The sequence below is a fragment of the Vidua macroura genome, chromosome 6 (genome assembly GCF_024509145.1).
Source record: "Vidua macroura isolate BioBank_ID:100142 chromosome 6, ASM2450914v1, whole genome shotgun sequence".
Classification (NCBI taxonomy): domain Eukaryota; kingdom Metazoa; phylum Chordata; class Aves; order Passeriformes; family Viduidae; genus Vidua; species Vidua macroura.
This window is the reverse complement of record NC_071576.1, coordinates 57,995,400-58,022,226: the sequence shown is the minus strand read 5'-3', so window position 1 is coordinate 58,022,226 and position 26,827 is coordinate 57,995,400. Positions and strand designations below refer to the sequence as shown.

The 26,827-nt window shown below is 37.8% G+C and overlaps 1 protein-coding gene across 1 annotated transcript in view; it reads right to left on the bottom strand.

The window, feature by feature from the left end:
- Nucleotides 1-26,827, bottom strand: part of SBF2 (SET binding factor 2) — a 232,692-nt gene that overhangs the window by 102,382 nt on the left and 103,483 nt on the right. Inside the window, 3 exon segments of the mRNA XM_053980067.1 lie at nt 14,088-14,193; nt 16,464-16,574; nt 18,169-18,282. Coding sequence (XP_053836042.1) covers nt 14,088-14,193; nt 16,464-16,574; nt 18,169-18,282 — 331 coding nt within the window.

Here is a 26,827-nt window from a genome sequence, read left to right as displayed (position 1 = left end):
CTGCTTTACTTGCAGAACCTATGGAAGAGACCAAACTTGAGAGCATCTAAAACCCTTGGGCAATAAAACCCAGGCTAACCACTTCTACTGACTGAAAAGCTCGTAAAGCCCACACACCTTCTTTGTCCCAGTGTTTTCCCTTCTCTTTCCCTCTTTCTTTCTTTCTCTAAATGCTTTGTATGCAATACAGAAAAATATAAAATACATAGTATAAATGAAATTAAGTGTGCAATACAGATAGCTAATCTGGAATTTTCTTATTTTCAAGAAGACAGCCACTAACTCAATACAAAATTATTTCTCCACATGTACTTTGAAATGCATCTTCTCAGCAATATCAGCAGTGAAATGACTATGAGGGAAACCTTTGATAGAATCAAACAAATTATAAACAGTAGGACTTCTGATTACTTTCGTTCTCTAAACCATTGAAGCCATCCATTAAATTATTTGAGGAAGCCACCAAGGTGTTGCTCCAAGCCTTCCAAGTTGTTTACTGAAAACAAACCATTCCAAGTGACAGCCTGAGCCCAATTTCCTCGTGCTGCAGGACACAGTCGTGGCTGCCTGTAACCTTGAACCCTCTGCTGCTCTGCAGACTCCACACTACATCCGATGCTCATTTGTCAGGGCATAAATAGACAACATGAAAAACAACAAACAAGTTGATTTTTACAGATTGCCCCTTTGCAGTCTACAGACAGACATCCTGTAAAATATTATACATACGCTGGAAAATTCTGAATGGAGGCTTCCTGACCTTCACTGTTTTCAAGTATTTAAAGAATCTGTAATTTGTACTAAATTATCTGACATCCTACATCAACAAATGTATCATTCTGCCTGCTTCCTGTTGTTCTAGAATTTAAGTACTTATTTAAGCATGATTAAAAAAAAAACCACCAAAGTCTACTTGACAAGTTACTGTCTTCTATATAGCATGAAATCAAAATGTTACCACTTACTTCTTCAGACTTTTGTTAAGAGTTATTAACATGGATTCAAAAACTCACCTAACTGAATACACTATTATGCCAATATGCCATTCTTGAATTACTGGACACAAGAAAAAGCTTAATAGACAAAATAATCCATAACTTAGCCAGACTAATCCAGGAAATGGGTCAACAAAGCCTGAAAAGCCTTTCTGAAAGGCCACTGGAGACTGCATAGTACAAGTTCTGTGCCAGGCAGTGTCAAGCTCTAAAGATAACTAGGAAAAGAGTAGAGAAAAACAAAACTCTTTTCATATTTATTTTTAGATGTGGCTGCATAACTCTGCTAATGACCAAAATACAAGCTTAACTAGTAAATAAGAGGCAACAACTGTACTCAACACTCACATAGGTAATCTGCTAAACTGCATTGATTTGTCCACCCAAAAATCACACAGTATCTGCAATCAACTACACAGAGTGAAACCCAAATGATTGCTGTGTCACTCAGCTCAGGATCAATGTGCATTTAGGAAAGCATGCAGGTCTGTTATTAGAGCAGGAATGCACACTCCATGGCTGAATCACAGCCAAGCTTGCTCACAAATGGGGAGCAATCTGGCTGTGCCAGCAGAGAGCTTTGGGAGGGTTAATTTATCCTGCTTTTGGCTGGCAAACAGAGGGCATGAGTCAGATGAGAACCCCAAGAGATTAACTTACTTGGGCTTTGTCAGACTCAGGAGGAAGAGAAGCAATCCCTACAGCATGAAGCCTTCAGCTGAGACTTACTCAAAGAATCCAGCATTTCATTAACTCATCCCCAGTTCTGAGCCCACAGAAGGAAACATGGGTGTGACATGCACTACTGAAGCCAACCTCCAGTTTTAGAGATGCATTTCTGATTTGGGAACTGAATTGAAGGCAACTCAGAATCTGAACCATGAATTCTGCATGTTCTTTGTAAGAAGGGTGGAATGAAGGCTTCCCTACAAACCAGCATTTGGGGAGGGTGGGAAGAGGAAAACAGGGGGACCATATAGAGAGATTCTGGTATAAACACCACAAAAGCCAAGTGATCATTAAAAGCCACCAAAAAAGACTGTGAAAATGAGGAGATATATATAAAAAAGATGTCTTCAGCTGATGGATAAATATTCCTCCAGCTATCATTCCCTCAAAGTTCAACAGTATCCACTCTGTGCTGTCTACATTGAGCCAAGCAGATGGTTGTGCTCCAAACCCTAAATCACACAGGCACAAAGAAACAGGGATTAAGCACAGCATATGATCTGCTCAGAAAACAGTCAGTCTGTCTGTCATTTGCATGTTGATATCACTCCATTATTGCCAATTTCCTTAAGTCCCTCTCCAGACCTACTTAAAGAAGCAGCAAAGCCCTTTGGCTTTCTTGAGCCTCCAAATACAACTCTGCCAATACCTTGAGTGAACATGATTGCTATTTTTTTTTTTCCAGAGACAATGATAAAGCTAAATACAATTTTAAATAGAAGATTTAGATAATAACGTTTTCATCCCTGAAAAAGTGCAACACCATTTCTTATACGTATTTTAAAGCTTTACATACCCAAAGGGAGATTGATAAACTCAAGATTAATATGACTGTGTTAAGTGAATTTTCTTGACAAAGCAGAAAAGACATAGGAAGGTAAAGCAGACAAATAACCCTTTCACATACAGAAAGTATTCATGTGGCAGGGAGGTAAATGGCAACTTCATGTGAAGGCAGTAAGCTGAATTACACAAATATACAAACACAACCTGCATTACTAGTTAAAAGTTTGCCACTGCTTGTATGTCTGGCCCATATAAACAACGTATGTTTGAGAGATGCTACAAAAAATAGATTTATTTAAGGAGAAGAATCTTCACAGAAATCAGATATGAGGCTAACATTATTTTTCCTAGAGGGAGGGTAGGAAGCACTATTTCTAAATATTGAACTGTTAAATATCAAATTAAACTAGAAGGTTTTGTTCCCCTACTGTGTGTCTCCATATGCATACAGGTTTTAAGATTTGAGTATTAGTCTATTCTGCTGAAATATGGTTTCATTTCTTGTCTGATTTCACATCTCATCTTCTGTTTAGTTATTTAGTTATCTAGAGAGGTAATTAAAATAGGAAGCTATTTGTTTTGGATATTAATCCCATAAATATCTATAATTCCAAAATCATAAGTAAACAGTAATCCTGTATAATTACTAGGATAATTAGTACACTAGTAATCTGTGTACTAACTGTAAATTACCTGGATAATTACTAATATCAGGACACAGAATTTCTGTGTAACCCTCACAGGTCCACACTAACAGAAACTCAATGAAATTCTGTAAAAGAATTTTGAGTGGACTGGGATAAAGGATACACACTAAGGAATTTACATGCTGCCCAATTTCCATGAGTAGAGGTGGGAGAGTGCTACTGAAAGATTCACATTTTTACAGGTGAATTTCTTTCATTCATTCTTTAGAATCGTCCTTTCAAGAATGAGGATTTTATTGTTTGAACCAAATGTATTCCGAAAACTTTTTTTCCCCACATACATCAAAAGATATTTCATAAAAAAAAACCACATGCTATAAAAATTATCTCTAGCAGTTTGATTAGCCAAAATTGTCTCTTTGTATCCTGGTGGCAAATGTAAAATTGAAATTTGAGAAATTATTTGCAACTGCTGATGTACTCAAGTAATCAAAACCAGAGCAGTTTACCATCCCTCCAAATTGATTCATAGATGGTAGAAAGTAAAGGAGGATTCTGTTCAGCCACCAACAGACATTTTAAAATTCAGAAGGAGGACTAAAACTTTTTGAGCAACCTGATTTGTTTGTAAGATTTTATAATTGGTCTTTATTCACTTAAAGCAGAAAAAGCGTTCTTTAACAAAGCAATTCAGAGTGAGGGTAATACCAATAGGATCCTTAGAAAGCAAATATCTAAGAATGAGAAGAGTATTGTCTTTCTTGAATTGTACACAGGAAAAATGGTCAAGGATACACAAGGAACTGCAAACATACCTGTTTCCTGTCTAGGGACTACAAAGTCTTTCTCAAGGAACTTTAGTACAGAAGCATTATATGAACACAACCAAATAAATGCCAAGCCAACAGGAACAGATGTGGCTGATCAGGATGTTCTGTAAGAGCAATCTTCAGCCACTGTTGGCTGATAGTCACGGAGCACAAAAGGACAAATATTCAACTGAAGAAACTGTGAAACAGTGTAACCATGAAAAAAATTTAAAATCACTTTATTTTCTCTAAAGATCATGCTTGGATTCTCTTCAAAACATTTATGAAATTTTAAAAATTATTTGTAAAATTCTCTGAGATTTTCCTGACCTCCTAAGATAGGGATACTTCAGCCCAAAATGCAACTACAGAGCAAAACTTTAAATGAATTTACAAGACTGAATATTGGAAGTAAAGGTCTATAGAAATGTTTTTCTTTTCCTTCTCACCACAAGTACTAACACCAAAGTTTGGAAATTGCAGTTTTGAAAATTCTTATGATGTGACAGCTACCAAGCCTGCTTCAGAAGAGTGAGAAAAGTTCTGCCTGCACTCATACCAGCAAAAATAGAAAGCAAAGCCATCTGTTCCCAGTAGGATCCCTTTCAGTATTTTCTATAAGCAGAAACAAGCTTCTTTTGCATCTTTTGGAAATTTGTTTGGCTATTTATTAGACATTTGCTTTTTGGAGCTTATATTTTGCTCATGTCTGAAAAACAATAATTTGTTTACACTCTTCTGGGACATGTTTTCTGAAGTCCTGCTGTAAATAGAAAATAATTCTCTTCTCAAATGTCTCAAAACAAATTTTCACCTAATAGTTTAAATAAATTTCAGTGGATTGTTATAGAGCAAACTGCAATCTGAATTTTTTTTCTCTTGTTTGAAATGTTTTCTTTTAAAAAAAGCTCATTAACTACATCACTTTATCAAATACACAGCTTCAAGCTGATTTACTTATAATAACTTATAATAAATTTTCTTTCTCAGATTTATCATTTGCTTAAAATAAACTACTGCACACTTTGTCTTGGTGAAAGAGTAACACAAGTTCAGAGTGGATATAAGTGAGCATCTTGTGTCGTGTGCTTTGCTGTGCTGAAAAACATGGAACGCTGCAAGAAATACTGGATAGAAGAACTGTAGTGCCTCCAACTCATTTCAGACTCCTGCCACCACAGCAGCAGCATCTCAGGGGGTGCTGAGCAAGCCCCCAGGGTATCCCCACGTGTCAAACAAACAGAACCAGAGCAGTATGCACTGAAGGAATGGTTTGGCATGACCTGACTGCAATCTCTGGCTCTCCCTGGCAGGGATGCTGCCGCTGCTGCTTTCCTTGCAGCTGCAGCAACGCTCACAGGAGTGAGTGAGCTCAAGCCAGCAGAGGGATGGGTCTGTTCCCACTGCAGCCCTTGGCCATTGGGCTGATTAACCACAGCATCAAACCACAACCTGAGACTGCTGACAGAAAACAGATGGGACCCTCCCTCCTTCCACTCTCCAAATATTTCCCGTTAACTCGGTGAGATAAAACTGCTCAGCATGGCTGAGTCAAGCACCACTGCAGCAAAGGAGATGGGGCAGCACTGTGCAAGTGGAAGTGGACATTCCAGACAGGATCATCTGCTTGGCTGCTGGGAAAATGAAGCCTCAGAGACTGTCCACAAAGTGCCTTTACTTGAAGTGCAGAAGTGTCCCTGTATAAAATTCACTATGACAATGTCCCTTTATTTCCAACAGCATCTAAAAGAACACTTTCCTTTTGTTCTGCTCTTGCAGCAGTAAGGCCCCATTAGCAGTAAATGCCACATCAAATCCCTTCATAATCTATTTGTTCTTTGATGGACTACACAAATCTACTTGGAAAGCTTGAATGGTAAATTCTCTCTGGCTGGGTTATGGAGCTAATTGCAGCTCACCAGCCAGTGGAATTTAAACTGAAACTAGAACATAAGCCAACAGCACCCACTCATGTGATGCCAGGTCCCATAGGCTGGAGAGGATACAATTTATTAAGATCAAACACTGATTAGAAGTGTATACACTTCAATAAAACAGTCCTCATTTAATTACACATGCTGCTAAAAACCAACAGAAGTTATATATGTTCCCATCACAGGATACATGATGTTCCATGGAAAGGAAAAAAACTGAGTGAGTTGGGTGAGAAGTTTGTAAACAACCTGAAAGTAAAAAAGTTCTGGTTTATATCAATGAAATCTCATAAAGATAAGATGTGGAAAGGGCACCACATCGACCCTTAGTGCATTTCCATGTTACAGGTATTAATGGACTGAAAATGCCTGCATTTGGACTCTTCATATGCTCTGCAGATTACATCTCTCATTGCTTTGCTGCCCTACATAATGAAATATTAAAATATTCTTGCTGTGTGTCAAAGACACCAGGATTTTCTTAGACAACAAGTATAAGCCAGCTCACGTGCTGACTGTGCAATGACCCTTTCATAATGTCTCCCAGCCATACAAATACACATATATATTAATCAGGAATGTCTTTTCCCATTTATACAGTAATTTGGTATTGTCATCTGTTGGCATAAAATACGTTACATGAGAGGCTGAACATTTTATCTCCCCGAAACCAGAATTAAAATAATGAGAAGTTATTTTATTACAGAAAACATTACTCAAAGTGTCAACAAATGAAGCCAAAAGCAAAAATTCTGGGTATTTTAATAGATCCTGGATTTAGAATATATGGGACTGAAGGGTCTATAAACAGTGAAAGAGTCCAGCCTTTTCCCATCATGGCTATATCAGACAACCCCAAACTGATCAAGCTTCATCTTAAATGCACTGATAATGCTTTGCATTACTATTTCCATCAGGAGGTGTTTCTGGATGTTTCTCATCCTACAGCTGGAAATTACCTTTTAACTTCCAACCTTAAATAACTCATGATCTTTTTGTATGAGCCTGTTCTTGGTGCTCACCTGTTTCTCTAACTTGTGACTTCTCCCTGAACAACACTTGTGTAAAAATCAACAAATGGTAAATACATATGGTCTATGATATAGAGTAAACTAAAAAGATAAGAGTACAGCAGAAAACCCTAACACTGCTCAAAAAGCAGCTTCTAGAGGCCAGTAGGAGCTGTAACATGACCAACAATTTAAATACTCATTTCAGACTCTACATTATTTTGAGATTTATGTTTTCTAAAGGAAACTACAGTTTTTAAGCAGTAGGGCTACTTTTACTTTCATTCAAAATAAAAATGTAAAGCATATCCTACAAGTATTTTGAGTTTAAAAATTAGCTACCACAAAAATAAACTCATTTGAGGCACACTATAATTCAGTTTTTCTCCTTTTGATTCGATAGGTTATTTTCTAATTATCACAGTAAGGTTATACTGTTTATGTTACTCTATAGGCTGGACACTTTCACTGTTTATAGCCCCAGTAGCTCCCATCATAATTTGTGAGGCACGGTCTTGGGAAGCAATAAAACATTGGAAAGACAGATAACAGATGAAGCCAGTTTTAGTGCAGAAGGCAGAAATTGATCAGTGTTCATATTTTAAGATCAAGAAAAAAATACAGTTTTAAAATCTTGTTCTCTTCCCCAGAATCAAAGTATACCAGGAAGCTGTGGTGCATGATTTCATCTCTTGTAGGATTTATAAAGCTTGATTTTTAGCATCAAAGGGAACAAAACTTACGGTGAAGAACTAATACTAAAGTATCCACTCAAGACTTTTTGAAGGTAAGCAGTGAAAATTGAAGAAGCACCAGCAGCCAGGGATCAGCATCTCCAGAACAGAAGGCAAAGGGGAGCAAGGGGGAGGGGGCAGTGCCCTGACCAGCACGTGGTGGAGCACCCAGAAGAGAGGAGTGGGGTGGGTCTGGTGGCAGCCAGCCAAAAGCTGAGGCAGACAAGGGCACAGAGATGAGGAGGCACAGTCAGAGAGCCAGGCTGGCATGGCCAGGTCAGGATGAGGGCCAGTGACAGTGGCCAGGGACCACAGGGCCAGCGCAGGCCGTGAGGAAGAGCCGGGAGCAAGGCAGAAGGAGCAGCCCAGGGGGGAGGATCCGGCTCACAGAGGGCACAAGAATCATGGCTTGGGCTGGCCCTGGGGACATGGGCTGAGCTTAAGGACAGCAGCCAAGCCAAGAGGCCAAGGAGCTCCTCCTTTTGCCATGTTTCACACAGCTCTTCCCCCAGAGCCTGAGCCAAAGCTGTGCAGCTGTGCCCAGCTGTGCTGCCCCCAGCGCAGCCCAGCCCTGCCAGGAGGGCCTTGGGGCTGCCCAGTGCCCTGACATCAGCCTCCAAAGGAAACAGAACCAAGGACAGAGCCTGCTCAACTCCCAGCCTATGCACAAATTTCTTCTGAGAGCAGAACATCTGCTGCATGATACTGGCACAACTACAGAACCATCCTAAAAATGTGGTTTTCATAAGTTAGCCAAAGCTGTAAAGTGCAAGCTTCTCAGTTTAAAATCCCTTGGCACATACAAATATCTACTTCCAAACAGAGCTGGAGTAGCACATCTCAATTAAAAATAATTAAAGTAATGCTGCTGCAATTAAGATCTTGTCCAAACGAATTTTTGAACATAAAATAATTACAGTATATTCATTATATTAAAAAAAAAAAACCTAAATCTCCACCATTCTTCATTAATTTCTAGCAAATCTGAAAAATTAGAAAATACAGCATTTCTTTTACTTCTGTGCACTTGAATACACAACTCCAAAAAATTCTAAACAGGTATGACAACTAATATTATGATCTCATCATTATGTTTTGACTGGATTTATCACCATGTAACAGTAACAGGCTTTGGGTCCACGACTGCTTAAACCAACAAAAATCACCTCTGTCAGTGTCACTCCACGGACACATGGAAAATAATTCACTTCTTTTTGCTTGCTTGTTGTTGTTTAATTATTTAATTTTAAGCAGCTCTCTGTGGTATCAGAGAAGCATCTGCTCTGATGCAAAAGAAAGGCAAGAACATGCAAGCAGGGCAAAAGGACAGAGAACACTCTGAACTTCTGAGTCCCAAGTCACAGTGTTGAAATCTGGAATTGAATAGTCACATTAAGAAAATACATCAATGCTGGAGTGGAGCATTTAAAAGTGCTTGTACTGAAGTACTTCCCTGCTTAGCAACTCCCCCATCACCACAAACATCTTCCCTAGTATTTATATTTTGTGCAACTGTAATAATCTTTAGAAGTTTAATCAGTCAATCACTTTTGAGATCTGCAATTACAGATATTTAATGACACTGCAGTCTTCAACTATACTATATTATTTTTGAGTACTCTTTTTTAGAGGCTCCATATACTGTCTAATGGTACACACACAATTTCTACTTAAAAATATTTTAAGGCACACAAAAAGGCTGAAAGATAATGATGTTTAACACTTACATCATAGTTTGGACAAATCAAAGACAAGCTTGCCAAGCAACCAACCTGGCTCCACCTACCATGACCATTCATGCTTGTGTCATTCCACCCTTTTAATCTCTATTCTACACAGCCCTGGATTCCAAAGCACCCTTACCTTGTGTCTTTGTCCAGAAGGTTCAAAGCAGAATTTACTTCAAAGTGTCATTTTCACCACTTAAAAATTACTTTCTAACACAAACTCAGTGTGATTTTACTGAAAATACTTGAGTGGCGAATTTAAGCTAGGAGGAAAACAAGCACAGGCAAACAAAGCACAACAGGGGAAATAAGGACATAGGAAAACAGACCTGATATGAGACTAAACAAGAAGGAAAGGAAGGAAAACCCTTTTGTCTTTGATTAAGTATTTGGAAAGGAGAGAGAAATTCTTCAGGAAAACAAATTTTCATAATTGTTCTGCTCAGCTTAGAGTGTCATTCATGCTACCAGGCCTTGAAATGTGCAAAAATGAAAAACACTGGCTAAACCTTAGGGTTTTTTTTTTTTTGCTCCTTAGGTCACTAATTTTTTTGTCCTGGCTTCTTTTGGAAAAAAAGCTGCTTCTTGGGGAGATGGAGGTGTGTGTCTCAGACTCAAAGGACTGAATACATCACTGCTGAATACCCACATGGAGAAGGCAACTAGGGTTGGAGTCTGGAGAAAAGACCTTAAGGCAGAAACTTATGAATGTACAGTTAATGCAGTGAGACAGGAGAGAAATATAACCTAAATCTAACCTAGATCTCCTTTGAGCCTGAAGAAAGCTAGTGCATTTTGAAGCTTCTATAGATACCTACCATCTCACTAACACAACAAGAAATAGAAGAGCACTGAAAGTCTTCTTGCTACCATGCATTATTTTTAAAAGTAACTTTATGATTCCTGGTTTTCCACCTAATCCTTTGTTGATTAAATAATTTCTAGTGATCCAGCTACAGGCCTGGTTTTTGTCACACTATTCCTATATATTAGGCTTTTTTAAATAAAAAAGAAGGTATGATTTAAAATGTCAAAGACTGCTGTTCCTTATTACTAAGCTTAAAACCTTTGGGGATATTTTTCCCAACTGTAGTTTAACGCCTAAGCACAAATAAGGTCTGTTTCCAGATATGCTGTGCACTTGGTAATACAGGGAGGGTCATCTGCTGACATGGTGTTATCCTGCCAAGCAGAAAAAGCATGATGAGGCTACTATTGCACAATCGTTCTCAAAATAAAAGTTGAAATTACTTTTGTATCTATTCATAGTGATACACGTTGTCTTGCTGCCCACCTTCCTCCAAGAAAGAGCTATTTTTAAAAAGGTGATTTATGCAGTTGACAAATATTTTTCTAGCTACTCTTCAATTTTCTATTAATAATTGAGATAGGATGAAGTGCCTTGTGCCAGCAGAGAAATAACTGAACGTGTCGTTATTGGACAAATGCTCTGGTCAATATTTGTGTCCTGAACACGAGACTGGATGGGACAGCAGCTGCCACTGAGGGACTGAACAGCAGCAGAAAGCTTTAGCCCAGGTTGGAGAGAGACAAATTCACATTAAGCTCCTGTTCCAACCAGGCAAGAGAAACAAAGCAAGTGTGAATATTGTTCCAAGAAGCACAAAAATTTCTGACAAGTTCAGCTGTGATCTCCAGCAGAAAGAATTAGGCCTTATCTTAGGAAAATAAACTTTCTCAAAGGGATGAGCCAGTGGGTTCTACCACAGTCTTCTGCATTCACTGCCTTTAACTCTTCATAAGACTACATGAAAGGTGAGAATAAATGAGAATTTATTAAAAAGAGACTGGTTTTATTTCCTGGTCCTCCTTTCACAGTTAACAACCATTGAAAACAGGCACGTGTAGCTGTATTAACGACTCTTCTTTTAGTAAATCCAGACAGCAACTTGGAATTAACAAGCCTTGGCACAAAGAACATGATGACAGCCCATCACCTACATGGGAATGGAATTTTGTGCTGTTTTGGAAAGTGAGGTACACTGTGAAAACACAAACATTTTCTAATCTGTGTCCTTTGAGACACAAGACAATTCTACCATTGTGCTGTATCCCCAGATACTTAGATACATGAACTGGCAACTGAGGCACATATGGGAAAAAACCCCAAATAACCCCCCCAAAACACAAACAAAAAAAAATCAGTAGTCAAAACTAGGAGGTGGGAAAAGCAGCCTTTTACAAAGTGTTCAAGTATTTGCTTAAAAAAAAAATCTACCTGCCAAGTTATTTGCACTTTCCTTAACTAATACCAGGCCCATTCCCAGGCAGCTATACCACTCTTGCCACACCAAAAAATAGGGAGACACAACAAAGGGCTCACACAAGGCCATTAGACAAACTATTCCTGATTGTTCCTATAGTCTTGTAAAAGACAAAGTCCTGCTGCAACAGAAAAGAAGGGAGACAACTCTTCTTTTTGTCCATGAGCTTGCATGATCCCCTTCAGGGAAACAGGATGTAAGCGCCTATGAACTTCTCGTGACAAGATTTGCCAAGTTTTATAAGTATGCACTTTCTTCAGACGCTCCCTTCTTCAGGCCAGTTGAAGCATCACTAACTAGAAAACTGAGCACTGAGTTTTCCTTCCTTATCTCCCTTTCTCTCCCCCTCCTTCTGCTGATCTTCATATCCTTATGTGCCCTGGAAAGGACATGTGGTGAACACTGACTCATACTTCTTACAAGACACCAAAAAGCAAGAAAGACGGAACCTCCAAACATTTACTGGAAGTCAGGAGGAGAAAATAAGGCAGAAGAGCAACAAAAGCACAGAAAGCAGAGAGCAAAAAGGCTAATGGACTATGGGAAAAGAAGGATGAGATGGTAGACAAAGAGTAAATTGGGGGTATAGATATTGAAAAGTGTACAGGAGCTAATAAGAAATGACACAAATTCAAAATATAAAGGTAAAGGATTTTTGACTGCTAGCACAACAATCTAGTCCTGGTTAAACTCCAAGCTCTTCAGTACTCTGCTACAGTAGATTTAGGAATTTACATGACATCCATCTGTATATATTAACCCTCTTATAACATGTGGTTAACAATACTAAATTAAACCATATGTGTTGGAAAGAAATGCTAAATTCTCATATGAAAGTTTTGTTATTCCTTTCTATACACAACAAGAGGAATTTTAAAAACTTGCCCTGCAAAATATTCTCTCAAGTAAGACAAGAGGAAAGGATTGGCCTCAGCTTTCTCTTCCATATTACTTACACTCCCACTCCATCTCCATGGCTTCCCTCTATAAATGTGATGCATACAATGACTTTTCAGATTTGTCCTCACTATTTGCCTCAGCCTGATCCTGTGACAAAACACTCCAATCCCAATTTGCCATAGAAAAGCCAGGTGCCAGAAGACAGGGCAATTACCTAAGAACTAATGGAAAGCTTCACTTTCTTTGACATTTTCTGAACTGTGCATTTATAGCAACCTATAGCAACCTATAGCAACTGATTAAAAAACTGCCTCAAATCAGTTACCACATACACTGTACTTACAGAACAACACACCATGGTGTAACCTGCTGCACTTATGGTACCTCACACCACATTTTATGTCTTCAGAAAAGGGGAAAAATTGTTATGTCTGTCCACATTCAAAACTGCCTGCAATCTGATCAGAGCAATCAATCCTAATGAATCTTGACATAATAAGCCAAGTAAAACCTCAGGACTGTGATGAAGTTAAGTAGCACCTATACACCATTAGCCACAATTTTTGTTTTGTTTAAACTACTATTCTTAAAAAAATGAAAATCTTACTTTTGGAATAATATTCTTTTTGGAAGTATACAATTAAATCATCCTAGTAGGAGATGGCATTGAGCTCATCAGATCTGATACTGCTTTTGTGACATAAGCCTAGTGTTCACTATTGTTTTTCTGGTTTCATTAATTCTTACTGCCTGTTTGAGAGAAGAATGGATGACAATACATATTCTGAGGCCATTTGGTTGCTCGAGAGGAAACCTGAGGTTCACAGGATCAGAAAAGATTATTAATTGTGCCCTTATTCAGTGCTGCTCCAAGTTTACGATTCAAAGTCACTTCACAAACCAATTCTCAATTCACAAACAAAGATTAAAAGTGTCAGGATTTAATGGCAGACAAGACCAGGACTGAGGTACCCAGGTAACAGAGATGCAACACTGCAATTGTAATGAACAAGAAAACATTTGGTGAGGATTGTGTTAGAGAATCTTCTTGAAAGATTGGGAGTAACAGATAACAACAGAATTATAGGAACTTTTTGGTCACACCAGCTTTATTACAAACCTCTCTGGTCTTCTTTGGAGTTTGTGCAGCATCCAAGGGGAGCTGAGCAGGGAATCTTTTTACAGGAATGTTTGTGTGATTACACAGGGGCCACGCTCACTTCTGCCCCCAGTAACTTACAGATACTACATGGTGGGATTGGACTAGATGACCTTTAAAGGTTCCTTCCAACCCAAACAATTCCATGATTCTCCAATACTGGAAATAACTTTCCACAGGCAGGCTGCACAGAAAGGTTCTCTGAATGTCTGATTAGGGGGTAAAAGCACAGTCAGTCATTCTTTCATTCAAAAGAAATTAATATTTACCATGCAGCTTTCTTGGCACATGATTAGAATTGAATTAGAACAGAAAATACCTCATTTTATAATTTAGAAAAATAATTTTTTTTCAAAGCAGGCCTAGACATACCCAGTTGCTGAAAGAGAAGAGCCACACTGGTGCCTGTAACAGGAAGGCTATCGTGCAGAGGAGTCTGTATCAGCTGTCGGTCTCCAGCTCCCAAAGAAAACAATTTCTGTAGAAAGAATTTTTAAAAATTTAATTTATACAGAATGAACAAGCTGTCGTCGTACAGATAAGTGATTCATACTGCAAAAAATTATTTATTTTGTATACAGAAACTTAAAGTCAAACAGAGATCTGAAATATAATTTGGGGACAGTGATATGTCTGCTTGATAGTGTCTCCCTTGCATTTTACACTAAGTTAAAGAGTTATGGCTTTGAAGGCAGTTAATAGAACATTTCTATTAATACAATAAAAAACCTCCCAGGGAAGAAAAAGGTTTCAATTCCATTTAAATCAGAAAAATGTACAGTATTACTAACTGAATTTCTTTGCTCTCTACCATCCTCAAGCATGTATTAAGTATGAACATATTTGTGACTTGTGGGTATTGAAGAGGGCACTTCTGCTATTCCTGTGCTCCTGCTCTGCACATTTAAAGCACAATTAGAGCTTCAGGTACCTTTCCAGCACAAGAACATAGTTCCCTGGAGGGAGGCAGGAAATGGGAGGAAAGGAGTGCACTTGAGCATCACATCCCAAAGAGCTCTGCAACTGGCAAACACCTTCGCTGTCCCGTGAGCAAATCCACACGGCACTCAAGCTCTGAGTGATGCCAAGCAGCTCCCTCCAACCAGACTCCCGTGGGCTGGGGGGCATTTCTGTGTGCTAAATCTTCTCTCTGTATGGCAGCAAAGGTGGGGAATGTAGGAAGGCAGCAAGCTCTGCCTGCTGCACAGCAGGTATTTAAAAATCTTCCCAGTAATCCCAAAGAAGTCCCTGAGCTGTAGCAGAGATGCTCTGCCCCAGCACTGCAGCTGCAGGCCTGGGTGCAGGTCAGGAACCCATTTCACAGCCCAGGATTTCTGGAAATCAATGCTACAAGAGTGTTCCCACTCTTGTACATACAATTCACTATAATTCACCTTCAGCCCTGCAAGCATAAGGCATAAGAAAGAGAAGAAAAACACTTAATTTATGATTTAAATGACAGTTTGACAGTAGCAAACTTAAATTGGAAGTGAGTGAGCATTTTAATTGAAGAGAAAAGCAGAAGGAAGAACAACCAGAAGAGCATGACTTTTCCTTCCTCTTCTAGCAGAGCAAACAGCCACTAAGAAAAGCTGCATTTATGGACAGGGAGAAAAAAGAGGATAGAAGCAGAGCCAGAAGCCCAAGTGGATCACCAAAACCAAAAATGCGAGGCTCAAATACCACTGGAAAAGAGGGTTTCTGATGAGGAGATAAAATCTGATTACTCCCCTTCAAAACCAAAAGCCTAGGATAGAAAAACCAGAGGTGTGGCAGCCTGGAGAGCAGCAAGGCAGAGCTGGACTAAGTGACAGGACACTCTGACACCTTCTGCACTAAGGGAAGTCCCACAGCAGCCAGGCTATGGCAAAACCAGGACAGAATTCAGAAGCTGTAGGATTTCAAGAGGGCTGAAAATCCATAGGTTGAGTGGGAAGCTGCATATGTAGTTGACTTTAAAATGTTGCCATTTGCACATGGATTTTTCTGCTATGTTTCATAGTAAGGACCATAATTTCCCATCAGGGGCACAGCATAAAGCAAAAACCAAACACAGAAGACTCAACTAGCTTACCAAAACTCCACAAATGTATAGGAATAATTTATAAAAAGTAAGTCAAGAAACAAACCTTATTTTCTGCTCACAGAAAGCACAACTGAAAAGCATAAAGAAGTCTGTTTGCTAGAAAACTTTATATTAATTTTTGAATGCATGGGCTATTTGCAGTATTTGATTCCCCTGAGGAAACCACATTTGAGTTACTTTTTTAGCATTTAAAAAACAAATTATGAAAATAAAAATTTAAATTAGTTATCAAAGAAACGACCAGTGGAATCCTGAACTCCATCAAGGAAAAAACATGCATAAGTGAACTGATATGAAGCTTATGTTAGAAAATGGTAAAGAAAAAAAGCCTTTAAAAATTTTTCTGTAGCAAGCAAAAATATTACTGAACACTTTATTATTTAAAAACTAAACTTATACAAACTGCTTAATTTGTTAATGTGCCCTGTAAAAGCCAACTCAGTGACAAAATTAACCCTTTGACCTTATCCTGGAATGGAATTTTTGCTGTCTTTAGAAGACAGGCCACAGGGAAAGCACTCACAGGCCACAGGGAAAGCACTCAGCTGAACTATGATCTTTTTTTCTTCAAAAATATCTCAAGAATTTATTTTTTGTTTTCTTCATAAATTAAATTAACTGGAAAAATACCCTTTCCTCCCCTAGCCCCCCTCCCCATTTACCTGAGACCCTCCAGAAGCAGGGACAAGGCATGAGCACAGATTTGCAATGAGAGTCTCCAGTGACACGTTCAGGCTGTCCACATACACGGTGTAGATCAAGCCAAGGCAAGCCTAGAAAAGTATATAATATATACAAAATATATCAGACTGCAGTACAGGGAAGGAAGATGTCAAATTATTCAAAGATCTATGTATATAATCTTTTAAAAAACAAGTTCTTAGTAGTGCAGTGAAGTACTCTCCAACCAAAGTAATTTGCCACAGAGGCAATAATTCATTTAAAAAAATTGGCTACTGGCTACTCACAAGGGACGTATGGGTTTTTTTAAAAGAAATTCTAGGTATAATGGTTTTGCTTTGTTTGTTATATAAGAAGAGCTTTATTATAAGTTACTGTTAAAAATGATAAAAATCAACACAGCTTCATATATGTGCTTGAACTCTAAAGGACTTAAACCTGACTGGTTTCCAGGATAGAACACTGATTAATCAATGAGCTTCTGAGGCTCATTTTAAGACCAGCATCAATCACTAACAATTCCATATGTTTTTTAACTTATATTCTTTATTTTGTTATATCAATGCAAATATACTTTATATTAATAGTATATTAATATTTCTACATATTTTATTAATGGATCAAATTTTGATTGAGAAATCACAGATACAGTTTTAGCATTTTTGCTAATAATTTAATCCAGATCAACGTGACATTCTAAGAAGCCTTTGGACAAAAGGAAATAACTGCTCCACAGCATCTTTTGCCTTTTAACTGCTGCAACTTTGGTAAATCAGCACATATTTTAATAGTTCTCTTCTTAGAAATAATTCCAACAGTAACTTTTCATATCACACATAGTTAAACAGTGAAACTCTGTGCCGTGGGTTGCTGTAAAACATGAATGTTAAGAAAGTGAACTAATTTTAGAAAAACCCACAGAAACAACACCTCTGGTTCAGGATGTCATTTAACTATTATTGACATTGAATGAGAAAACATTTTGTAGAATTATTTCTACAGCCTGCCCCATTCTTAAACACTTTGCTTTGCATTTGCCATGGGCCATTATGAGAGACAAAACACTGGGCTACAAGGACTTTTAATCTCACATGGGGCAGTCATCCTTAATATCTCAAGACAACTGCTGAATGATTTCCTCCCTTGATCTGTAAACTGAACTTTATTTGTTTCTGTTAATATGTATTAGCTTCGGAGAAATTTAAGCTTTTCATTTATCTCAGATAAGTCACATTTCACCAGCTGAAAGTAATCCAAGGTCCTAAATCTTGATCATGCATCTTAATTTGGTCTGGAAGAGGCTTGGACATTTTACTTTATATATGGAGGAGAACTAGATTTTCATTGTTAATTCACCATTATATAGTTAGTCAAATATTGTCTGGTTTTTTTTCCTAATAACTTCTTTCATTAGAGAGTACTCTGAGCCCAGAAAAATCTTATCCACCCCTTCTGTGTAGTTTTAAAACTGCTTGGAGGGTAAAAAGGCACTACTTTAACCTACAGGGGCTGTTTACTGTCACAGATGTTGAATTTTATCTAGTTCAATCTAAAGCTACTTTTACTTTTAAATTCCCAGATCAATCCTCAGTGAGATATTTTAAATCAAAAGTACTGTCATTGCTACTCATTTAAATCCAGATTCTTCTGCTGAGATACTGTAAACAGCAATTGCAAGTTCTTTACCCTGAAAATTTCTGGATAATCTAGTCTGGACACCAGCACCAGACTTTTAGGAGCAAATACTTCTGCAGGCTGAATTAAACCAGATTCCTCTTCACCTTCAATTTCTTTCGTTCCCTTGAAAACAGAAACACTGCAATTAATAAGCAGGAAGAAAAGTCAAACCAGAATGTTAGCATTTTTACCAAAAGTTAACGTTTCTCAGAGCTTCAGAAAAGTACTGCATTATTTGAAACTGGTAACAAAATCAAGCAACAGGAGCACACTCCAATGGCTGCCCTAATTCCCAAAAGGTTCTAGATGTAATTCAGTTTATTAAAATTCACCTTGGGAAGTCATGCACCAATGTACCTAAAATAAAGTCCTCTTAAGGCAGCAGTTTCACAGGACATTGTTTCACATTAAATACTCCCTGTGGCACATTTCAGATAGTCAAGTGGATGATAGAACAGGATCCTTCCACATCAAAGTGCTAGCTGATTTACAATCTCTCCAAATACAGAGATCATGCATTTCACAAAGAATGTTTGGATGTCTTCCTCATATTAATATAATTCAATTTCTTATAGAATTCCCACTATCATTACAGCTGAAATTATCTGTAATGTCATCTCCAGTCTGACCTAGTGAATTTGGAATTTAAAGAAATTTCTTCACCAGAAAATTGGTTCAGATTTCTCAAAAAAAATTCCTCACACTTAGGAACCACTAAGGTTACAAAAAAAAAAGAGAGAACAGCACAGTGCAGATAAACTTGCAGTTGCTCATGATATTGTGCAAGTGGCTTTAACCTTCTTGCCAGAATTTATTCAATCACAAATAGTTTATTATTATTCATAGCCAAAACTGAAGATGTCACTAAATATTTTCATTTCTAAAATTCCATTCATTCTTTGACAAATTAAGTTTTCAGATGACAGAATGTCCTTGCTTTCCAATTTCCAGATGTAATTCTCTCCAACCCCGCACCACCCACCAAATTTCTTTTATTTGTTCCTCTGACCAAGCATTCTTCCAAGCAAAAATCACTCCATTATCTTAATTAGGAACACGAGAAAAATTATGTCCATTTTCATATGACAACATGAAGTATCTGCCTTCTATTCCTGTAACATTACTACTCATCATTTCAGTTCCTTAAAAAAAAATTCCAACATTTCTCCTAAATGGACGAAATCTGATAAAAATGCTCTTAAATGCCAGGAATGCTACAAGTTCATGAGCTTTATTTCATAATCTCAGTTCAGAATGTACAGTTTCTTTAGGCAAATGCCAACCAACAATCCAGAATTCAAGTTAAAATGATATAAAAAGAGAGTACTTGGGTTCTAATCAGAATACCTTGGTTAATACAGCATAACACTTTCATACCATAATAAAACCAGTTTGTTCAACAGTACATATACACATATGGGCAAACACTTGGCTTTGTACATTAAATTTTCCCCAAATGTCAAGCAATTCATTCACATTGTATGTGCTTGGTTGAGTCTGCACCTCATTTCTAAGATAAAATTGTGATTCACAAATAGAGAAACCCAATAACTCAACAGTCACACATCCCACACATGTTCATTCATTTTCATCCATTTTAATGCTGACAGTGAGAGCTTTTACAGGAATTACAGTTCCCTCCCTCTGCCCCCCCCCCCAAATCCCCAAATTTTTTAATTATCAGCAGAAGTTTACTGTATCAGCCATTCTAAAGAGCAAGTATGTGTTCTAGGCATAAAGACAACAGTTTCTGGATATCTGACAAATTGTGGGCTCTGACACTAGGAAAAATGAAATTAAAACACATTCCAGATTCCTAAAGGCAAGGGAACATGGAAGCTCCTCCATATTCACATGGTACTAAGATAATGAAACCTCAGGGTGCTCAGACAGGGGAGGAGCTTTCCATACAAGACCTTTTGAAGAAAATCCACACAACTTCAGACCAAGTCTTGAATTAATTCATAATTAGATTTAAAGCTTTCGGGGCACAACAGCAGCACACTACTGGCTGATAAAGCATTTACACTCTTAAACCACTCTCTCCTACTTCATAAAAGACTTACAGAAAAATGCAATGTGACTGCTGTGTTTCTTCCCCAGCTCAACATTCTGACAGGCACACAGGCACATTATTAGGAGTCACTAGACTAAGTAGATAATCATTTCAAACACATGACTTTTAACCTACTTCTCAAGCAAAGTATTAACAGCATAAGCATTCTGTACCAAAAGTAATTACAAAGCAGTAAAGCCACCAATGTGATTGTATTTACACTTCTGGTCGGACACACACACATTCCATCTTTCTTTATCCCTTTTTCCATCTAAGGAAAAAATATTGTCTAATAAAAAATAACAAAATGAAAGAGTTTGTTATGTTGGGGGCTTTTTACAATAACTTTTTGTTTTATATATGCAGCATTCAGTTTACAGCTTACCTAAGAATAAATGGATGGTATGGTAAGCTTGCTAAGTATACATAGATTGAAAGATGAATTTAAATTACAGAACCACAGAGCCACAGAATCATTTGGGTTGGAAAAGACCTCTGAGATCACTGAGTTCAGCCTATGAGTGAACAACACCCTGCCAATTAGACCACAGCACTGAGTGCCATGTCCAGCTTCTTCTGGAGCACCTCCAGGGATGGTGACACCAGCACCTCCCTGGGCAGCCCATTCCAGAGTCTGATCACCCCTTCTGTGAAGAAATTCCTCCTGATGTCCAACCTGAACCTCCCCTTGAGGTTGTGTCCTCTCATGCTGTCACTCATTGCCTGAGAGAAGGGTCTGATCCCCACCTGGCTACAACCACCTTCCATGGAGTTGTAGAGTGGCAAGGTCCCATCTGAGCCTCCTTCTCCCCAGGCTAAACACCCCCAGCTCCCTCAGCAGCTCCTCATCAGACTTGTGCTCCAGATCCTTCCCCAGCTCTGTTGCCTTTCCCTGAATTTGCCTTGGTTAATTAATATTGAAAAAGATTATTTTTTCCCCTTCTATTTTTCTCTTTTTATTTATTTGAAATAAGCAAACTTTGAGAACACCTGAATTTAGAAAAATGTACCACTGGAGAGCAAACCAGTGTTCCAGATCCTTAACAATCCATTTAGTTTAACAGGTGATAAACATCTAAAATCTCATCCAGAAATACCTGTGCTTTGAGAAGGCAAAGTAATAATTTTTCTTTTTTACCATCCAATCAATAAAGTCCTGAAAAAGACTTTTCCATAGGCTACAAAGCAGGTAGCAGAGACTGATCTAAGTGTATCAAAGAACAACATGACCTGTGGTTATACACAATTAAAATGGTTATAGATGTTCAAAAGATTCAGTCCCTTGTACCTAGATATGACCAAAGCCCATCAGGGTACTGCTCCCTGCCTGTCACACCCAGAATACTCTTTTCTTCTGCATCCTGACTTGGTTTCTAAAGTTATAAGAATAATATAATGCAGAGATCTGTAAAGTATGGTTGACTTATGTCCTTAGAGCAGTTTTCCCAAAAAATTTCCTGGATGTTGCAAACCATCACAAAAACTTACATGCAACATGACAGTATTGAATGTTAACATTTATGTCACATGAGATCAAAAAAATGCATAGGAAAAAGACAGATAACCAATTTTAAAACTACAAACAATATTAAATCCTTGAAAAATTAAAATTCAATTAAACAAGCAATTATTTCTTGTATAGGTAAAACATGGTTGAAGATATATCATAAGTCTGAACAGAAAAATCTTACCTGGTTTTACAACAGGGTGTTTTATTTATTTACTTGCTCTCTTTTTTTCCTCTCTCTTTTTCTGCATTAATAATATTTGATAAACAAACTCAGAAAATGGTGAAACCTCTTTTGAAGGTCATAGGATGCAATTTCATTTTGCTTACCTTGGCTGCTATTGTTATAAAGTGGCCTCTTAAGAGATTGACCAAAAAATATGTGTGTGTGTGTGTGTTCAGTGTGCTTAAAGCACACCAATACATATATTTAAACTCAAACGTTTTCATGTATGTTAACAAATGTTCACACCCACATCTACACTAAAATACATCCATATATATACATATATATATATATAACTCCCAGGATGACACAATAATCAGTTTCACAGGTTCTTACAAAAATGAGAGCACAGAAGTAAAGAGTGCATCTATTGCAACTGTTGGCCTTTCTTCTTTTATAGGAGAAACAGCCACTGAACATATTTGTGACCTCAAGTGATGGGGTAAATTAAAATATGCAATAACCAACCAGTTGAACTAACAGCATCACTCCATAGTTTATGAACTTGTTCAATAAAAGCAGCTGAATTAATAAATGCATTAAACCAGCTTTGATCCCTGACTGATAACAAACAGTTTAGAAAAATTAACTGTGATCACCACTGTTGATCATCACTCTGTTATTTGTTTCCTTGTTTTCTAAAAACAATTTGTTCCTCAGGTTAGCCAAGGGATGCACATGGCATCAAGCCCAAACTAGACAAATTCAGCCTTATTATTGAAACATTCTTTAATGAGGAAGGTAACTGACAACTGCAGCCACCAGCAGATCAGGCAGGATGTCCCAGATCCCAGAAAAAGGTTTAATACCTTCTCAATCATTGCAGTTAAAATTGAATACTTGTGGGGTTTATGCACATTAAGTAAGGTATTGCTTTGTTTAATCAGTGTCCTTTTGCTCTTAAAATCCCTCTACATCTATAAAAAAGTGTAAAGCTGAGCACAGTTTGCAGCATTTTACCAAGTAACGAGAGAAGAGTTTGAAAGCTTGGTATTAGAAGAAAAAGTATTAAACAAAGGATAATTATGATAATAAAATATTGCATATTTCCCTCAAATAAATGGAAGTTGATCAAGAGCAAAAGACTTGCTCAATAGTGAAATGTGTATTAAATAAATTATAATATAATAAATATTAAATAAATAACTGCATCATGCATGTAACAAGAAAATGGGTACTCACAGCCATGAATTGTTTTCATTTCATGTGCATTTATGTGTAAATCTGATCAAGGCTGACCTTACACTCCAAGCTTTCCATCGAGTGGCAATGGAGTATGAAACATCTCTCTGCTTCCCACTCACTTCCATGAAATTACACCTCCTGTAAGCCACATCTGGCTGACACTCAGATGTGTTTCAATGTTGCATGGGGTAAATCAGGACAAAACCAGACAGTCTCATGAAAGTCTCAATTTCTGCTTAAAAAATTATGTTAAAGCTTCTAGAAGAAAAAGGTGACTGATTTTGTGCTACTTCAGTGAAGAACTGCAACTCATTTAAAGGCAACAGATGTGGCAGCCAAAAAACAAATGAAGCTTTAAGAAACAACTTTACTCATACTAACCTTATCTTCTTTTATTAAACACAGATATTAATTGCCATGATCTAGCCTTCAAACTTTAAGGTTTCCTCTTGAACTTTTATAAATCTAATTTTGCCACAACAATCACATTTTTTTAAGATGTCAGCTCTGCTTCTAAATATTGACATTTAACTTAAAGATAAACATCTAGCCAAAATCAACATTAGGAACCAAAGTCAATTATGAAAGATCAAAAGGACCTACCAGTATGATCCCAAAAAAATTCTCCCTACTACTGACTGCAGCATTATCATTTGCTCCATCAACATGCAACTGAATTACAGCACACATGAACCACAGCCAACCTTCTTCTTCTATTTTTTCACCCAAGTTTTCAGAATCTGGAATGCCAGTTCTGATTTCTGTTGAGCAGAGAAGAATTAGGCTTATCCTCATGTTAGAGGGAGGAAAACCAATTTAAACAGAGGTACTAACAGAAAAGTTAGAAGAAACACGAGGCCTTAGATGTAGCTGTGCTGTTCTGAAGGTTTGAAACTCAATTCAAAAGTATTTGAAACTCAAAGGAAATCAAATGTGAGCAGAAACTGAAGTTAGAGTTGTGCTTTAACAATTCGTTCACCCTTCAAAAGAGAATGAACTTCTCTCATTCCAAAACTTGCACTCTAGGACTTCATTATGTCAGAAACAGTTTGCCCTATGCAAAATTTTGCATTGAAATTATGCCAAGTTCACCAAGCCTGTTGGTTTTCTACTAACTGCCCAGCAAAGATTTAGAGACCATGCTCAATTTCTTATTTTAGGAGAAATTATTTGGAGTTTACTTTAGTAATCTTATGTCAATTACTCATTTGGGACAGATCCCTTTCTCCTTATGTGACTTGGTCTCTGTTTGTCTTATTTGCAGCCAAATACACGCTTAGCTGCTTTATTAACAATCAAAGGCCAAAAAACATTCAGCATCAATTAATTTTATTTACTTGTCAGAGTATATAAATGCATGTATCCAATAAATTCTAACACATGTAGGAAAGCTAAAATAAACTAAGCTGCCTGCTGCCAGAAGTCAAATCTGCAGCCTGCCTGCAATCTGCTGCACTGAGCTAAAACCACAGGTGAACAGATCTGCTTTGTGGTTTGCCTGCGTGCACAGAACCATACCACTGCAGCTAAACCTACACCGGGAAAACTTCAACCAGCATAAAAGCCATTTTCTTGATTTAATTATTTCAAAATGGGGATAATACACTGTAGCAATGCACAGTAAGGAGCCTATCAACTAAAAAAGATAAGGATCAAAGACAGAAAATTATATGAAGATCATACACTTATCAAATAGAGTAATCTCAAGTTTTTATGACAGGTCAGCTTGTTCACTCCCTGTGTACTACTGACACTTCAGAGTACAAATGTGATAGGAAAGAGTTTGCAATGCACCTTCCAGCATTACACAAAATTGACACCACCACAATCTATTGGATGTTCACCATTTAATACACCTCACTTTGAAAACCTCCAGAAGGTGTTAATATGGGTTATCACAGAAAAACAGCATTGAAAGCACTTTGGAACCACAGTAGCCTCACACACACACTTGGCACATTTCATTGCAGCTTTCCAGCCAAAGTGTCTCTCTGGAATAGGATGTGCAAGCTCCAGAGGATCTGGGAAGTGCAAGGTGATGCCACTGAGTCGCCCTGATGGAATATCAATAATCAATAGCATTAAAAACTGCTTTTACTGTGTTAACCTCAGCACTGAGGAGTGGGAAACAGAATTCACAGAATCACTAGGTTGGAAGAGACCTGTACTCAAGATCATTGAGTCCAACCCATGCCCTAACACCTCAACTGAACCGTGGCATCGAGTGCCACATCCAGTCCTTAATTTTTAAACACATCCAGGGATGGTGACTCCACCACCTCCCCAGGCAGACCATTCCAGAACTTTAGCACTCTTCCTGCAGTACCAGGTCCTTAGCAAGAACTATGCAGAAGCAAACATCATTTCAGAGCTTCAAGTTTACTAAACATTTCTGATTTTTCCCAAAGGCAGCTGGCTTGATCCATGAATTCCACCCTAACTTCACACACCTAAACTGAGGTGAGAAAACTGCAGACACCTACGATACACATGCAGAACAAATGGCAAAACTCAAACCTAAGAATGCTGTAATTCATGCTCTATTTTAACTCCCTGTAATGTTTTTTTTTTTTTTTTAATAATACAGAACAGCATATGTAGGCATACACCAAGGCAAAATTTTACACACAGAGATTGTTTTGGTTAATTAAAACAGTTAATCCCTTTGAATTTCATATGGGGAAATGAATTGAAAAGACTTCCAGTGAATTGCTGAACTAGTATTATACTACTGTTTGAAAGTCAGCTGAATCTGATCTCTACTGACAAAGAAATGCCTCTGCTTAAAAGATAGCATCTCCTTGTCCTGTGAGCTGAACTTGGGGCCTCTGTTCAACAACACAGGAGTTAAGAGGACAAGGTGACCTTTACCCAACACAAGTTTTTGTACCCTGCAAAAGCATGAGTTCAGCTTGGGGATCTCTGTGCAAATGCACGAGGCAGGGGATGAACAGGGCAGGAGAAATTATTGCCAGAGTTAAGATGGAAATATGATTTCCTCTGTACAACTGTTCTCATCTGAACTTTAAATTTTGGTCTAAAGAGGACCTTAAATGTATAAAAAGACATTAAAATACAAGTCTGTTTCTTATATAGAAAATTATCTGCAATCTGGCCTTTACACCAGACTAGAAAGGAAATAAGGCATTACTTAAATCTCTATACAATGTCACAACAGCCATTTTTCAGTAGATTCAGGAAGATGATGATGCAACATACTGAACATTGCTTTTAAAATTGGCGGGTTTTTTACACAAAATGTGCTTTGGGGCATTGACTATATGAAGAAACTTTCAGAATAAATTTAGCATTTGGGATACTAAGAAAAAATTATTAAACTTCATTTTAGGAAGAACATGCTCATTTAATATCCAAAGGGGGGGTCAGATTTCCCACACAAAACAGGTACAACTGAACTGAGTGTTCTCACTCTCTGGTAAAACCCAAATACCAGTGACTCATCGAGCAGCACGTGCCTTAGCACAGCAGGATCACCAACTCTCCAGTCCAAGCTGAAAAATCGTAACTTTTTGAAGCACAATCATTTTGTTGGCAGTTTTTCCCTTGACTCAGGAAATATCTGTGAATGTTGTGAATCTGCCATTTTATGGTTTGGGATTTTTACAAGGTCTTTTTCCTCTTTTTGCAGGGGAAAGCAGAGTGAGGAAGAGAATGTGAATGGCAGGAAACAGGA